At 40.1% G+C, this 17,651-nt stretch overlaps 1 protein-coding gene across 1 annotated transcript in view; it reads left to right on the plus strand.

The window, feature by feature from the left end:
- The window catches only part of LOC100987016 (small ribosomal subunit protein uS12-like), a 32,423-nt gene extending 15,899 nt beyond the window's left edge, over nt 1-16,524 (plus strand). Inside the window, exon 3 of the mRNA XM_055106200.1 lies at nt 16,119-16,524. Coding sequence (XP_054962175.1) covers nt 16,119-16,460 — 342 coding nt within the window. The 3' untranslated portion in view covers nt 16,461-16,524. The remainder of the gene's footprint in view (nt 1-16,118) is intronic.
- Nucleotides 16,525-17,651: the final 1,127 nt, after the last annotated feature.

Here is a 17,651-nt window from a genome sequence, read left to right on the forward strand (position 1 = left end):
AAAAGACAGGAATAAGAAGACACAAACATGTTGTGTAGGAAATGGAGGTCATTCTAAAGCTATCTGGAAACAGTCACCATGGTGACTGTGCTCATGTAGTGAGACATAATAATACCATAGTAGGGTGAACCTGGCAGACCATTGCAATACAAGTTTCCTGCTTTGACATCTTATGTAGTCTGGTCCCATAGAAAGAGAAAAACAGCAGTCTAAAGTACAATATATGGATGCTTTAATTTCAACATCTTCTCAGGGTGGGAATTTGCAATTAGATGTCAAAGGAGGAGTGTCTTACTTCGTTTGCATTGCTATAAACGAATACCTGAGGCTGGGTAATTTATAAAGAAAAAAAGATTTATTTGGCTTATGGTTCTGCAAGCTGCAAGAAGCGTAACATCAGCATCTGTTTCTGGTGAGGGCCTCAGGGTGCTTTTACTCATGGTGGAAGGCAAAGGGAAGCAGGCATCACATGGCAAGAGAGGAAGGAAGAGACAGCAGAAGGAGGTGCCGCTCTTTCAACAATCAGCTACTTTTGATGGTCAATGTTAGGTGTCAACTTGACTGCACTGAGGGATTGCCCAGATGGCTGGTGAAGCATTGTTTTGGGGTGTGTCTGTGAGGGTGTTTCCAGAGAAGATTGGCATGTGAGTCAGCTGACTAGGAGAGGAAGACCCACCCTCAATGTGGGCAGGCACTATCCAGTCAGCCGCTGGTGGGTCATAAACAAAGCAAGTGGAAGAAGGGAGATATTCAGCTTGCTTAGTTTCCTCTTTTTCTCTCCCTTTGAGAGCAGGATGCTTTTATTCCTCCTGCCCTTGCACATCAGACTCTAGGATTTTAGCCTTTGGACTCTAGGACTTACACCAGTACCTCCTGAGGGCTGTCAGGCCTTTGGCCTCAGACTCGGGGCTGTACTGTTGGCTTCCCAGGTTTTGAGGCATTCAGATTTCGACTAAGCCACACTGCTTGCTTTTCTCATTACCCAGCTTGCTGATGGCCTGTAGTGGAACTTCACCTTTGCAATCGTGTGAGCCAATTCTTTCTAACAAACTTATATATATAAACTAACAGATAAGCTTTATATATATATATATATATGCACACACACATATATACATATATACATATACATATATACATATACGTATATATATGTGTATATATATGTATATGTATATATAGATATCCTTTTGGTTCTATCCCTCTGGATAACTCTGACTAATACAGATTTTGGTACCAAGAGTAGAGTGTTGCTATAACGATACCTAAAAATATGGAAGTGACTTTGGAATTGGGTAATGGGCAGAGATTGGAAGAGTTTGGAGGGTTCAGAGGAAGACAAGAAGATGAAGAAAATTTGGTACATCTTAGAGACTGGTTAAGTGGTTGTGACCAAAATGCTGATAGTGATATGGGCAGTGAAGGCAAGCAAACGAGGTCTCAGATGGAAATGAGAAACTTATTGGGAACTGGAGCAAAGGTCACCATGTTAAGCCTCAGCAAAGAATTTGACTGCATGTGTCCATGCCTTAGGACTTTCTGGAAGGCTAAACTTAAGAGTGATGACCTAGGGTATCTGGTGGAAGAAAAAAAATTTTTTTTTGAGCCAGCATATTGCTCTGTTGTCCAGGCTGAAGTACAGTGGCAGGATCATACCTTACTGTAGCCTCAAACTCCTGGGCTCAAGCAATTCTCCTGCCTCAGCCTCCTAAGTAGCTTGGGACTACAGGCACATACCACTACGCCCAGCCATTTTTTTTTTCCATTTTTTGTAGAGACAGGGTCTTGCCATGTTTCCAGGCTGGTCTGGAACTCCTGGGCTTAAGCAATCATCCCGCCTTGGCGAAATGAGATCTCAGCTCACTGCAACCTGCAACCCAGTGTTGGGATTACAGGCATGAGCCACTGTGCCCAGACTGGTGGAAGAAATTTCTAAGCAGCAATGTGTTCAAGAAGTGGCATGGCTGCATCTAACAGCCTGAGATCAGATATGGGCGCAAAATTTAAGTTGGAACTTGTAATTAAAAGAGAAGCAGGGGCCAGGCATGGTGGCTCACACTTGTAATTCCAGCACTTTGGGGAGGTGAGGTGGGAGGATCACTTGAGCCCAGGAGTTTGAGACCAGCCTAGGCAACATAGTGAGGCCTTATCTCTACAAAAAATTTTAAAAGTATGGTAGCGGGCACCTGTAATCCCAGCTACTCAAAAGGATGAGGCTGAAGGATCAATTGATCCTGGGTGGTGGAGGCTGCAGTGAACCATGATCACCCCACTGCACACCAACCTGGGCAACAGGGTGAGACCCTGTCTCAAAACATTTGTTTAAATTATTAATAAAAGAGAAGCAGGGCATTAGAATTTGGAAAATTCCCTAAAATGAGGCCAGTAGGGTGGGCTGTAATCCAATCTGACTGGTGTCCTTATAAGAGGAAATTTAAACATACAAAGAAACACCAGAGACACATACACACAGAAAATAGACCATGTGAGGACACAGCAAGAAGGAGACCATTTGCAAGCCAAGAAGAAAGGCCTCAGGAGAAACCAACCTTCTGATACCTTGATCTTGGACTTCTAGTCTCCAGAACTGTGAAGAAATTAATTTCTGTTGTTTAAGCCACTCCGTCTGTGCTATTTTGTTATGGCAGCCCTAGCAAACTAAAATACTTGCCATTGAACATTTTTCAAAATCTACTGTGTTATCCTTTTGTGGTATCCTAAAATAACTATTCCTTATTATTATAAATTTATGTTGTTCTCACATTTTCACTATGATAAGCAATGCTTCAATGAATGGGAAATTGGATATTCTTAGACATATTTTTCATCAAATAAGAATAGCTAGATTAACTCCCTTTCTACACTCTAGAGAAATTTCTGACTGCTCTCAAGATCAACCCTAGTGATATACTAACAAATTCTCATTTTGGTTCCATTATTTCTATTCTTTACATAGAGACCAACTTTCTGGTAATCTAAAACAGATAATAACATGATCAAGTAAATTCATTTTCTTTTCCTTTTCTGTTTTTTGTTTTGTTTTGTTTTTCTGAGACAGGGTCTCGCTCTGTTGCCCAGGCTGAAGTGTGGTGGTGTGATCACAGCTCACTGCAGCCGGCTCAAGCAATCCTCCCATGTCAGCCTCCCAAGTGTCTGGGAATACAAGCACACAATACCATGCCCAGCTTTTTTTTTTTTTTTTTTTTTTTTTACTTTTTATAGAGACAGGGTCTCACCATGTTATGCAGGCTGGTCTGGAGCTCCTGGGCTCAAGTGATCCTCCCTCCCACCTAGGCAACCCAAAGTGCTGGGATTACAGGCGTGGATCACTGCACCCGGCCACAAAAAGAATTACTGAGCTTCTGTTACATGTCAGGCACTGTGCTAAGAAGTGAAAAGTCAAGTTCCTTATCTTCAATGAGTTCATAGTCTAGTATGGAAGATGAGCATGTAAGCAGATAATTACAATGCATTGTAATAAGGGCTATTAGATCTCAAAAGAAAGAACAACCTACAGAATGGCAGAAAAAAAAAAGCCATCCAGGAAAAATTCACAGAAGAGAAGATGAAACCTATCAAATAATCTACAGGCTAGAACACTGATTCCAAACCAAGAAGGTGAAATTTAATGGCAATAAATATTTAAGAAGCCATATATTCAGTTTTAAAACTTGACCACACAGGGATAAGATGGAATGAACTGACTTAAAATGATATGAAGAAAAACTGGAGGTATTCATTGATAACAAGTTGTAAATGTGCCAACAATTTCAATGTGCTAATTTTCTACTGCTGTGTAACAAACTGCCACAAATTTAGCAGTTTAAAATTATCCCAGCACAGATTAGCTAGGTCCTCTGCTCGGGGTCCCACCAGGCTGAAATCAAGATGTAGGCCAGGGTTGGAGTCTGAGCTGGAGCTTGGAATGCTCTTCCAAGTTCATGTGGTTGTTGACAGAATTTAGTTTCTTCTGGTTGTAGGACTGAGACCCTCAGCTCCTAAAGGCTGTAGCAGTTCCCCACCAAATGGCCCACTCTACAGGTAGTTTATATCATAGCAATTTGAACCTTCAAGGTTAGCAGGAGAATTTCACTCACTCCATTCTGCTGAGATAGAGTTGTTGTTGTTGCTGTGGTTGTTATTGTTGTTTTTGACACAGGGTCTCACTGTGTCACCCAGGCTAGAGTGCAGTGATGAGATCTCAGCTCACTGCAACCTCTGCTTCCCAGACTCAAGTGATTCTCCAGCCTCAGCCTCCCTAGTAGCTGAGACTGCAGGCATGAGCCGCCATGCCTGGCTAATTTTTTTGTATTTTTTGTAGAAACAGGGTTTCGCCATGTTGCCCAGGCTGCTCTCGAACTCCTGAGCTGAAAGCAATCCGCCCACCTCTGCCTCCCAAAGTGCTGGGATTACAGGCATAAGCCACTGCACCTAGCCTGAGATAGAGTTTTATATAACTTAATGCAATCATCAGAGTGACATCCCATCACCTTTGCCATATTCTGTGGATTAGAAGCAAGTCACAAGTTCTGTCTGCACTCAAGAGAAGGAGATTATACAAGGTGTGACTCATTGGGGGTCACCTTAGGGTATGTCTGCCACAGTAAAACAGGTACTAAATATGATAAGGTACAAAAAGTATCATGTTTTTCATTCAAACAGCATTTACAATCTACAATGGGCCAGGAAGTATGTTAGGCACTGGAGATACAGAAAAGAAAACATCATCCCTGTCCTTGAGGACAAATGGGTAGCTATCCGGAAATAAGTAACTTGGATCCATAGACACATCTTACACCAAAATACACCAAAATAAAAAATTAAAATATAAAAATGAAGCTGATGGCCGGCTGCGGTGGCTCACACCTGTAATCCTAGCACTTTGGGAGGCCGAGTCAGGTGGATTGCTTGAGTTCAGGAGTTAGAGACCAGCCTGGCAAACACACTGAAATCCCATCTCTACAAAAAATACAAAACTGAGCCAGGCATGGTGGTGCATGCCTGTAGCCTCAGCTACTCAGGAGGTGGGAGGATCACTTACACCCAGGAGGTGGAGGTTGCAGTGAGCCATGATCATGCCACTGCACTCCAGCCTGGGTGGCAGAGCCAGGCCCTGTCTCAAAAAATAATAATAATAATAAAAATGAAGCTGACACTGGGCACACTGCCTATGGGTTAGCCCTGCTCTACAAGGAGCAGCACAAAAGGCAAAAAAATGAAACCATTCCCAATACATACAAATGAAAAAATACTCGAGGTGATGGACACATCAAATACCCTGACTTGATCATTGCACACTCTATGCGCATAACAAAATATTACATGTACCCCATAAATATGTACAAATATTATGTATTAATTTAAAAATGTTTTAAATGAAACCACAACTAACCATAATTGCACTAGTAGGTATCATGGAAGATTGTAGTTAATTATCTCAAACAGGGAGGAGAGATACCCTTCTAAGCATAAACCAAACCTAGAAATCATAGAAGAAAGGATTGACGGATTTGACCATATAAAAATAAAAGAAATTCTAAATGGCAAAACCTATGATAGCAAGATTAAAAAAAAAACAAAGGACATGCTGAATGAAACAATTTGCAATTCATGTGGCAAAAGGCTAATTTCCCTAATATACAAAGAACTCCTACAAATCAATAAGAAAAAACCATCATCCCAATTTTAAAATGAACAAAAGACAGAAATAGCAAACAGTAAAATAAATGCATGGCCCATAAGCTCATGAAAACATCCTTAACTTCACTCATAATAGGAAAAATACAAAGTAATACTATATTTAAAAACCATTTTTCAGCCGGGTGTGGTGGTTCACATATGTAATCCCAGCATTTTGGGAGGCTGAGGCAGGAGGATCACTTGAGGCCAGGAGTTCAAGACCAGCCTGTGCAACATAGTGAGACCCATCTTTCCAAAAAAATAAAAAATTAGCTGGGTGTGGTGGCACGTGCCTGTAGTCCCAGCTACTTGCAAGTGTGAAATGGGAAGATTGATTGAGCTCATGAGGTGGAGTTTGCAGTGAGCCAAGATCACACCACTGCACTCCAGCCTTGGTGATGGAGTGAGATCCTATCTCAAAAAAAAAAAAAAAAAAACCCACCATTTTTCAATATAACAAACTGATGGCCAGAGTATGAGGAAATAGATACTCCCTTATATTACTGGTGAAACCATCAATAGAGGGCAATTTGGCAACATCTATTAAAGTTATTTATATTCATACAATTTGACCCAACAAAAGAAATTTGCCTTACAGATATACTAGCAATATATAAAGGGTTATTAATAGCAGCATTGTTTTTAATGGCAAAGTATTTCAAATGACCTGAATGTCAACCAGTATGGAACTAGTTAAATAAAGTATGGTTCTTTCAGTGTAATACAGTGGAGTTATTTTTAAAATGGGGGAGATTCCACTTCCAAATGTCAGTGTGAGGAGCTCCACAGATCCACTCCCCAGTGAAACTCCCTAGTTGGTAAAAACTACTTACTTACACACACACACACACACACACTTAAACTCTCTGGAAATTGCCCTAAGGGCATAGAGCAAATGAAGAAATATTTATGCAAGAAAACCTACTAAATCACAGTAAGAAGAAGAGTCTGGGATACTTGAGCAATGACCCACACCCTACCCGACCCCAGTTCAGCATGATGGAAACTCCACTCCACTCCAGGCAGATATAACCAAGAAGACAGGACATCCTCTCCTGCTTGGTCCCGGTCAAAGGCTATAATATCTCCCCAGGAAGGGCAGACCTCCAGCATTTCTCAACCACCCCAGCTCCAGCAGGAGAAGCTAAATTCCTGGCAATTCAGGCCAAGAGGGCTGCCCTCCTCCACCCACCCCCCACTCATAGGTCAGAGGCTCTACTCAGGTGCAGCAGGACAAAAATACTGCAGCCCTGATGGCCCTTGTCCCAGCTGCCTTAAAGGGCAGAGGTTCTACACTGGCAAGCCAATAAGACTACAGGCTACTGGCCTTTCCCAGTGCTCTGCTAATTAAACACAGGTGACATTCCAAGAAGAACAAGCCGGTGTCCCCACCCCATTTCCAGAGTAGAGGCTCAGAGATGTAGCACAGGGGAAGAAGCAATGCTCAAGAACTATTTTTATTTTTCATTTTTTTTGAAATGGAGTTTTGTTCTTGTTGCCCAAGCTGGAGTGCAATGGCGCCATCTTGGCTCACTGCAACCTCTGCCTCCCGGGTTCAAGCAATTCTCCCGCCTCAGCCTCCCGAGTAGCTGGGGTTACAGGTGCCCGCTGCCACGCCCAGCTGATTTTTATATTTTTAGTAGTAGAGATGGGGTTTCACCATGTTGGCCAGACTGGTCTTGAACTCCTAACCTCAGGTGATCCACCCGCCTCTGCCTCCCAAAGTGCTAGGATTACAGGTGTGAAGCACTGCACTCGGCCAAGAACTATTTTTGAAAACCACAACTGGCCTCATGCAGTGGCTTATGCCTGTAATCCCAGCACTTTGGGTGACCAAGGTAGGCGGATCACAAGGTCAGGAGTTCAAGACCAGCCTGGCCAACATGGTGAAACCCCATCTCTACTAAAAATACAAAAATTAGCCCGGTGTGGTGGCGGGCACCTGTAATCCCAGCTACTAGGGGGGCTGAGGCAGGAGAATTGCTTGAACCTGGGAGGTGGAGGTTGCAGTGAGCCGAGATCATGCCCCTGCACACAGCCTGGGTGACAGAGCAAGACTCTGTCTCAGAAAAAAAAAAAAAAAAGCAAAAAACACGACTAACATACTTTAATGGTCAAAAGTTTGTTGGCCGGGCATGGTGGCTGATGCCTGTAATCCCAGCACTTTGGGAGGCTGAGGTGGGTGGATCACGAGGTCAAGAGTTCAAGACCAAGTTGGCCAAGATGGTGAAACCCCGTCTCTACTAACAATACAAAAATTAGCCGTGCACGGTGACAGGCACCTGTAATCCCAGCTACTCGGGAGGCTGAGGCAGGAGAATCACTTAAACCTGGGGTGGGGGTGGGGGCGGTGGCGTAGGTTGCAGTGAGCTGAGATTACGCCACTGCACTCCAGCCTGGGAGGCAGAGTGAGAATCCGTCTCAAAAAAACAAAAAAAAAGTTAAATGTTCTTCTCCTAAGATCAAGAACAAGACAAGAATGTCCACTCATGCCACTTCTATTCCTCATTGTACTAGAAGTTCTAACCAGGGCAATTAGGCAAGATAACTAAATATTTGGTTGGTGCAAAAGTAATTGCGGTTTTGCCATTACTTTTAGTAAAAGGCACCTTGATTGAAAAGGAAGAAGTAAACTATCTCTATTTGCAGATGACATGATCTTGCATATAGAAAATCCCAAAAAATCCACTAAGAACTAATAAAACTAATAAACAGGTTCATCCAGGTTGTGAGGTACAAAATCAATATACAAAAATCAATTGTATTTCTATACAGAATCAATAAACAAACTAAAAATGAAATAAAAAATAATTCCATTCATAACAGCATCAAAAAGAATTAAATGCTTTGGAATAAATTTATCAAAAGAAATGTAAAACTTACTCTGAAAACTACAAAGCATTGTTAAAATAAATTGAAGACCTAAATAAATGGAAAAATATGACATGTTCATGGATCAGAAGACTTGATATTGTTAAGATGGCAATACTCCCTAAATTGATCTACGGACTTAGAGCAACAGCTGTCGAAATTCCAATTGGCTTCTTTGCAGAAACTGGTAAAGTGATCCTAAAATTTGTTTGGAAATTTGAGAGCCCCAGAATAGTCAAAACAGTTTTGAAAAATATGAACAAAGTTGGAGGACTCACACTTCCCAATTTCAAAACTTACTACAAAGCTACAGTAATCTATACAATGTGATACTACCATAAGGACAGACAGATCAACGGAATACAGTTCAGAGTCCAGAAATAAACGCTCTCATTTAGAGTCAATTGGTTTTTGACAAGGGTGCCAAGACAATGCAATAGGAGAAAGAGTAACCTTTTAAACAAATGGTGGTGGGACAATTAGATCTCCACATAAAAAAGAATGAAGCTGGACCCCCTTACCTCACACTGTATACAAAAACTAACTGAAAATGGATCAAAGACCTAAATATAAGCACTAGAAGTATAAAACTTTTATAAGCAAACATAGGTATAAATCTTCATGACCTTGGATTTGGCAATGGATTCTTAGATATGACACCAAAACCACAAGCAACAGAATTTAAACAATAGATAAACTGGACATCATGAAAATTTAAAACTTTTTAATTTTTATTTTTGAGATGGAGTCTCACTCTGTTGCCCAAGCTGGAGTGCAGTGGCACAATCTTGGCTCACTGCAACCTCTGCCTCCTGGGTTCAAGTGATTGTCCTGCCTCAGCCTCCCAAATAGCTAGGACTACAGGTATGCGCCACCACCCCCGGCTAGTTTTTTTTTGTATTTTTAGTAGAGACAGAGTTTCACCATGTTGGTCAGGCTGGTCTCCAACTCCTGACCTCAAATGATCCGCCCGCCTCGGCCTCCCAAAGTGCTGGGATTACAGGCGTGAGCCACCGTGCCCGGCCGAAAATTAAAAACTTTTGTTCTTCAAAGAATATCATCAAGAACAGACAACCCATGGAATAGGAGAAAATATTTGTAAATGATATATCTGATCAGAGATGTGTCTCTAGAATATATTTAATATATATAGAATATATTTAAAACTAGATATCTAGAATATATATAGAGAGAGAATGCATTTTTTTACTATTATCAAAAAAAAAACAGAAAATAACAAGTGTTGGAAAAGATGTGAAGAAATGGGAACCCTTGTGCATTGCTGCTGGGAATATAAAATTGTGCAGCCACTGTGGAAAATAAAATGGCAATTCCTCAAATAATTAAGCACAGAATTACCATATTATCCAGCAATCTCACTTCTGTGTATATACCCAAAATAAGTGAAAGCTGGGACTTGAACAGATATTTGTACACCCATGTTCATATCAGCAAATCAAAAGGTGGAAGCAACTCAAGTGCTCATTGACAGATAAATAGATAAATTAAATGTAGTATATTCATACAATGGAATATTACTCAGCCCTTAAAAGGAAGGAAATATGGACACATGCTACAACTCGAAGATAAAACTAGATAAAAGTCGAAGACATTATGCTAAAGGAAATAAACCAGTAACAAAAGGACAAATATCATATGATTCCTCTTATATGAGGTTCCTAAGAGTAGTCAAATACATAGAGACAGAAAGTAGAATGGTAGTTGCCAGGAGCTGCGGAGAGGAGGGAATGGAAAGTTAGTATTTTTAATGGATACAAAGTTTCAGTTGGGAAGATGAAAAAGTTCTGGAAATGGATGGTGGTGATGGTTGCACAACAATGGAATGTACTTAACGCCATAGAACTGTATATTTAAAAATGGTTTAAATGGTAAATTTTATATTGTGTATACTTTACCACAATAAAAATAAGATGATGCAATTTTAAAATAGGCAAAGCATCTAAATAGACATTTCTTTAAAGAAGATATGCAAATAACCAACAAGAACAGGAAAAGATGGTCAATATCACTAGTCAACAGAAAAATCCAAATCAGAGCCACAGTGAGATACCACTTCACACTCACTAGGACTGCTATGATCAAAAAGACAGATAATAAAAAGTATTGATGAAAATTTGGTTAATTGAAACCCTCATACACTACTGGTGGGAATGTAAAATGGTACAGCCTCTGCAGAAAACAGTTTGGCAGTTCCTCGAAAGGTTAAACATAGGACTACCATATGACCCAGCAATTCTACTCCTAGGTATATACTCAAGAAAAATAAAAACAGATGTTCACAAAAAATTTGTACACCAATATTGATAGCAGCATTATTAATAATAGCCCAAAATAGAAACCACTCAAATGTTCATCAGTTGATGAATGGATAAATAAAATGTGGTATGTCCATACAATCAAATATTATTCAATATAAAGTAATAAAATACTAATACATGTCACAACATGAACTTTAAAAACTATATGCTAAGTGAAAGAAGTCAGTCACAAAAAACCACATACTCTACAATTGCATTTATATGAAATGTTCATAATAGTCAAATATATAGAGACAGGAAGTAGATCAATGGCTGCCAGGGGCTGAGAGGTTTGGGAGGAAATGAGGAATGATTGCTCATGGGTATAGGTTTCTTTTTGAGGTGATAAAAATGTTCTAAAATTGATTGTTGTGCCAGGTGTAGTGGCAAGGGGCCTGCAGTCCCAACTACTCAGGAGGCTGAGGTGGGAGGATTGCTTGAGCCTAAGAGCTGGAGGCCAGCCTGGCCAACATAGAGGGATCCTGTCTCCAGAAAAAGAAAATAAAATAAAATTAGGTGTTGTGATGGTTGCACAACTCTGTGAATATACTAAAACCTAGTAAATTGTACTCTTAAGTAGGTGAATTGCATGGTATATGAATTATAGCACAATCAAGCTGTGTTTTTTGTTGTTGTTTGTTTTGTTTGTTTTTGTTTGTTTGTTTGTTTGAGACAGAGTCTTGCTCTGTCTCCCAGGCTGGAGTGCAGTGGCATGATCTCGGCGTACTGCAACGTCTGCCTCCCAGGTTCAAGCGACTTTTCCCGCTCAGCTTCCCAAGTAGCTGGGATTACAGGTGCACGCAACCATGCCCGGCTAATTTTTGTATTTTTTTTTAGTAGAGACGGGGTTTCACCATGTTAGCCAGGCTAGTCTCGAGCTCCTGACCTCAGGTGATCCGCCCCCCTCAGCCTCCCAAAGTGTTGGGATTACAGGCATGAGCCATCGCACTGAGCCAAGCTGTGTTTTTTTAAAGATATGGGTGAAATTATTTTAAACGAGGGAGCTCTTTAGGTTTAGAGATGCATATATCCAATCGATAGAAAGACATAGATATAGATATATAGATCTCCAATACATATTGTTAAGTGAAAAGAGATGTAAGGCAGCATGTAAGAAATGTACCATTTCTAAGCCAGGCGCTGTGGCTCACTCCTGTAATCCCAGCATTTTGGGAGGCTGAGGCGGGTGGATCACCTGAGGTCAGGAGTTCGAGACCAACCTGGCTAACATGACAAAACCCAGTCTCTACTAAAAATACAAAAATTAGCCAGGCATGGTGGCAGGAGCCTGTAATCCCAGCTACTTGGGAGGCTGAGGCAGGAGAATCGCTTGAACCTGGGAGGCGGAGGTTGCAGTAACCTGAGATCGCGCCATTGCAATACAGCCTGGGCAACAAGAGTGAAACTCCATCTCAAAAAAAAAAAAAAAAAAAAAAAAAAAAAAAAATTCCATTTCTCTAAAAAGGAGGAAAAATTCTATATACATGCACAATTGCTTATATATGAATAGTTTATCTCTACAGCTTTTCTCAACAAGTGTTCAAAGAACAAAGCCCTAAAGAAAATTATTTTTGTGGCTATTTTCTAATTCCTCCAAGAACTGCACATAACTAATGCCATTCTAGATGCACAGGAGATAAGTTTATTCATTACACACAATGGATGCCAGAGGGCATCAGGCCTGGGCTGCAAAAGAATACCAAAGTAACTGAAAATCCTGGTTGCCACTGGAATAAGGATGGGAAGGAATTTTTTTTCCTAGTATGCCCTTTCATACCTTATGAATTTTGACCCAAAAAACAAATATTAATTTTAAAAATTTTAATTGAAGTTTATCTATGAAAAAGGAACAAAATAGATTTAACTAAAGGTGGATATAGAATTAATGAAGTCTCAGAGGCCGGGTGCGGTGGCTCACGCCTGTAATCCCAGCACTTTGGGAGGCCGAGGCGGGCGGATCACGAGGTCAGGAGATCGAGACCATCCTGGCTAACACGGTGAAACCCCATCTCTACTAAAAATACAAAAAATTTCCAGGCTTGGTGGCACGTGCCTGTAGTCCCAGCTACTTGGAAGGCTGAGGCAAGAGGAGAATCGTTTGAACCCGGGAGGTGGAGGTTGCAGTGAGCTGAGATCGCGCCACTGCACTCCAGCCTGGGCGACAGAGCGAGACTCCGTCTCAAAAAAAAAAAAAAAAGAATTAATGAAGTCTCATTTCTTCTCACAAGACTGTGGCTACTAAAGCATGTTTACTGGCTGCGGCTGAGAATCTAGTGGAGATGCAAAAGTTGAAGATAAAAGAAAGAAGAAAAAATAATATCGACCTAGCCATGTGCCTGTAGAGATGGGAAGATATAGTACTCCAAGCACACACAAATGTAACTAAATGGTGTGGTAGGGGAGCTGGTATTTGGCTTTAATTTTCAGGACATCTTCAGAGTGGGAGGATAGAGAAGGCAGCCTAAGAGAGGTGAAGGAAGTTTGAAAGAGCATCTATGGGGAATGGGAGCAAAAGGTGACTAGTTATAGTAAAAGGTCTGCTAGGTCATTGTGGTTCCACTGTATTTCAAAGGCGGCAGAGGGTCATGCATTTCACTTGAGGCTTCACATCTGAGTAGAGCCACTGCAAACTACAGTGCAAGTTCAAGTTAAGGCAACTAAGATGGGACGTTTTTGGGAAACCTTGTAACATGGGGACTGGCTAATGAAGTTAGAACTATTGAACTTGAATAAAATGAATCTAAAACAAGGCATGTGAGAAAAAGGCCACAGATAATAGCCAAATATGTGATGGTTTGCCATATAAAACAAGACAGAATTAGGAGATCATCTAGCTCTAAAATTCTGTGATTTCTCTTCCCAAACAGACAATAAACAATCACTGGTTGTTGAATGAATGTATATAAGTACTGAAAACAGACTGGAGAGATGGGAAGGGTCATAACGCAGTGAATTAAGGAGTGAATGGAAAAGAAGGAAGAAAAAGAGCAAATGCAGACTACTCTTCTGAGAAGCTAGGCTATAAAGGAAAAGAGAAAATGAAATTTAGCTAAACAGAAATGCAGAATTCAGGAAGAGAAGAATGATAATATCTAATAGCATATTTCATTGATTCAAAGATGCACATTTCTTCATGTTTTTAAAATTTCTGAAATTGGGACGCATCTTACAATTAATGGAATCTCACGTTTGCTGTCGGCTAGCAGCAGTTGTGATGTAGTTGTCATTGCCTGACACCTTCTGGTAAGATCAAAAAAGCACCAGCGTCAAAACTTGCATAATAGATGTCAGCAACTTAGAAGAAAACAATAATAGGACACAATTTTTTCCCCCGGAAATCCTCAGTGTTCTTAATGACAAAGAGAATAATATTTTATGGAAAACTCAGAACGTGTTGACTGAGTCAAACAGTAATTCGAAGTCAGATCTCCAAATGTAAAAATATTTTAGAAATACTTTAACCAGTTTTATTTATTTCCTTTCAATGTTCCTTGCAACATATGCAGGATAGTGATATATGATAAAAATTCATTTCTAAATAAGTCTTTTAAAAAAAAGAGAGAGACAGGGTTTTGCCATGTTGCCTAGGCTGGTCTCAAATTCCTGGGACCAAGCAATCCATTCGCCTCAACCTCCCAAAGTGCTGGGATTACAGGCATGAGCCACCGTGCCCAGCTCCTAAACAAGTCTTAAACAGAACCTACAATAATTATAAAATATAAATTCTAGATGCTAAAATTGTCTTGTGTTATAATTTATTTATTTACTTAGAGACTGCATCTCTCTCTGTCATGCAGGCTGGAGGGCAGCTGGCACAAGCATAGCTCACTGCTGCCTTGAACTGCTGGCCTCAAGAGAATCTCCTGCCTCAGCCTCCCAAAGTGCTGGGAACACCGTGCCCAGCCTTGTGTTATAATTTAGTTGGCAGTATTTTGTTCTTTATTAACGGTGCATAAAATATGGGTGCATCTTATAGTCAATGATTTTCAGATTAGATGAAATAAAATAATACTACATCTTGAACAATATCTATCAAAGTACCATATTAGTAGGTGCAAAAATGCTCATTTATTAGGCATTAACATATTCATTCAACAAATATTTACAGAGCATTTACTACATACCAGGTACTGGATGCTGAACATAAAATGGTCAATAATGCATAGTTCTATAGTTCTCATTCTTACGAGCTTAATCACTAGGTAGGACAGTGGCTCCCAAATTGGTCCCTCAGAATTAGTTCCTCAAGATACTTCCAGAAAAAATAGTTCTATGGTCAGATTAATCTGAGAAATGTCACATACTAAGTTCACTTCTTCACAATGTAATTATCACATTAAAGGCTTTTTAAAAATCCTGTGGTAAAGGAGGTTGCTTAATTTGGTTTCACCCTACATATTCCAAACTTATTAATGATGTAAACCCAGATTCAGAATTGTGATACATAATATAAAAAGAGCTCCTACAAATCTATGGGAAAAAGACAAACAATATACGCAAAGGACATCAATAGGTAACCAACGGAAAAAAAATTGGTTAATGACCAATATATCTGAAAAAAACGCTCAACTTCACTCATAATTAAGAAATACGAATTAAAACAATGAGTGAGCCAATTTTTGCTCATCATATTGGCAAAGATGAAAAAAGATTAATGATAATGTGTTGTGAAGATGTAGGGAAGAAATTTCCATTTTTTGCTGTTTTGAGTGTGTGAAGGGGATCAATGTTTTAAGAGAATGATTTGGCAATATCTACCAATTTTACTTCTATGAATTTATCTTATAGAAATACTTGCACAGGTGCCCAAAGATTTACGTACAAAAGATGTCCACTATAACATTGCTTGAATAGTGAAAAACTGGAAAGAACCCAAATGTCCATCACCTGGGCATTTAATAAACTATATTACATCCACACAAAGGTCTACTATAAAGCCATTATAAAGATAAGAGAGTTCTAAATGAAGATGTCTGATTGAAGATGTCTGATTAAAGATATGTGCTTATCTCCCTCCCTTTTGACATCCCATTAAAATGGTAATAAAAGAATAAGCCCTTAAGAGTGAAGAAAATGGGCTTAACAAATTTTTGGAAGATTGGAAGTGTGTCAACTGATGAAACAGAATGGAACAAGCCAACGTGCCTGGCAGAATCCCAGAGAGGTTCCTGTTTCAGAGCTAGGAAGTGCTCAAGGTCAAAATAAGAAGGGAGTCCGAAAACTAGGGGGTGAACTGAAAACCTGTGAAAGAAGTGCCCCCCAGCCCTAAAGGCCAACCCTTTTGGAGGTGCTTCTCATGCAAAAGGAATCGTGCTGGAAAAAGTAGGAGTTGAAGCCAAACAGCCAAATTCTGCCATTAGGAAGTGTGTAAGGGTCCAGCTGATCAAGTATGGCAAGAAAATCACAGCCTTTGTACCCAACGACGGTTGCTTAAACTTTATTGAGGGAAATGATGAAGTTCTGGTTGCTGGATTTGGTCGCAAAGGTCATGCTGTTGGTGATATTCCTGGAGTCCGCTTTAAGGTTGTCAAAGTAGCCAATGTTTCTCTTTTGGCCCTATACAAAGGCAAGAAGGAAAGACCAAGATCATAAATATTAATGGTGAAAACCCTGTAGTAATAAATTTTCATATGCCAAAAAAAAAAAAAAAAAAGAAGTGCCCCCATTGGCTCCTTATGATCCCCCCACCCATCATCCCCATATTTAGCATAGTTAGCCCAATCTTTATCTCCTAGCCAAAAAAAAAGGAGGGAAGGGAAGGGAAGGGAGAAAAGAAAAGGAAAGAAGAGAAAAGAAATAAAAGAAAAGGAAAGAAAGGAAAGGAAAGGAAACTGGAGGACTCAATAGAAATAGAATAAGCTGCCTAAAGAAAACTAAGGATCACATAGGTGCTAGTGCCACAGAGCAAAATAAAATTCTTCCTAATTTGGCATTTGAGGGCCTCCAGCCTAAAGGCAGCTTCCCTAACCTAAGTCTAAAAGAGAAGTCATATGTAGAAAGCTGAAACTGGATCCCTTCCTTACACCTTATACAAAAATTAATTCAAGATGGATTAAAGACTTACATGTTAGACCTAAAACCATAAAAACCCTAGAAGAAAACCTAGGCATTACCATTCAGGACATAGGCATGGGCAAGGACTTCATGTCTAAAACACCAAAAGCAATGGCAACAAAAGCCAAAATTGACAAATGGGATCTAACTAAACTAAAGAGCTTCTGCACAGCAAAAGAAACTACCATCAGAGTGAACAGGCAACCTACAAAATGGGAGAAAATTTTCACAACCTACTCATCTGACAAAGGGCTAATATCCAGAATCTACAATGAACTCAAACAAATTTACAAGAAAAAAACAAACAACCCCATCAAAAAGTGGGCAAAGGATATGAACAGACATTTCTCAAAAGAAGACATTTATGCAGCCAAAAGACACGTGAAAAAAATGCTCATCATCACTGGCCATCAGGGAAATGCAAATCAAAACCATAATGAGATACCATCTCACACCAGTTAGAATGGCAATCATTAAAAAGTCAGGAAACAACAGGTGCTGGAGAGGATGTGGAGAAATAGGAACACTTTTACACTGTTGGTGGGACTGTAAACTAGTTCAACCATTGTGGAAGTCAGTATGGTGATTCCTCAGGGATCTAGAACTAGAAATACCATTTGACCCAGCCATCCCATTACTGGGTGTATACCCAAAGGACTATAAATCATGCTGCTATAAAGACACATGCACATGTATGTTTATTGTGGCACTATTCACAATAGCAAAGAC

The sequence above is a fragment of the Pan paniscus genome, chromosome X, assembly GCF_029289425.2.
Source record: "Pan paniscus chromosome X, NHGRI_mPanPan1-v2.0_pri, whole genome shotgun sequence".
In the NCBI taxonomy this organism is placed as follows: Eukaryota; Metazoa; Chordata; class Mammalia; order Primates; family Hominidae; genus Pan; species Pan paniscus.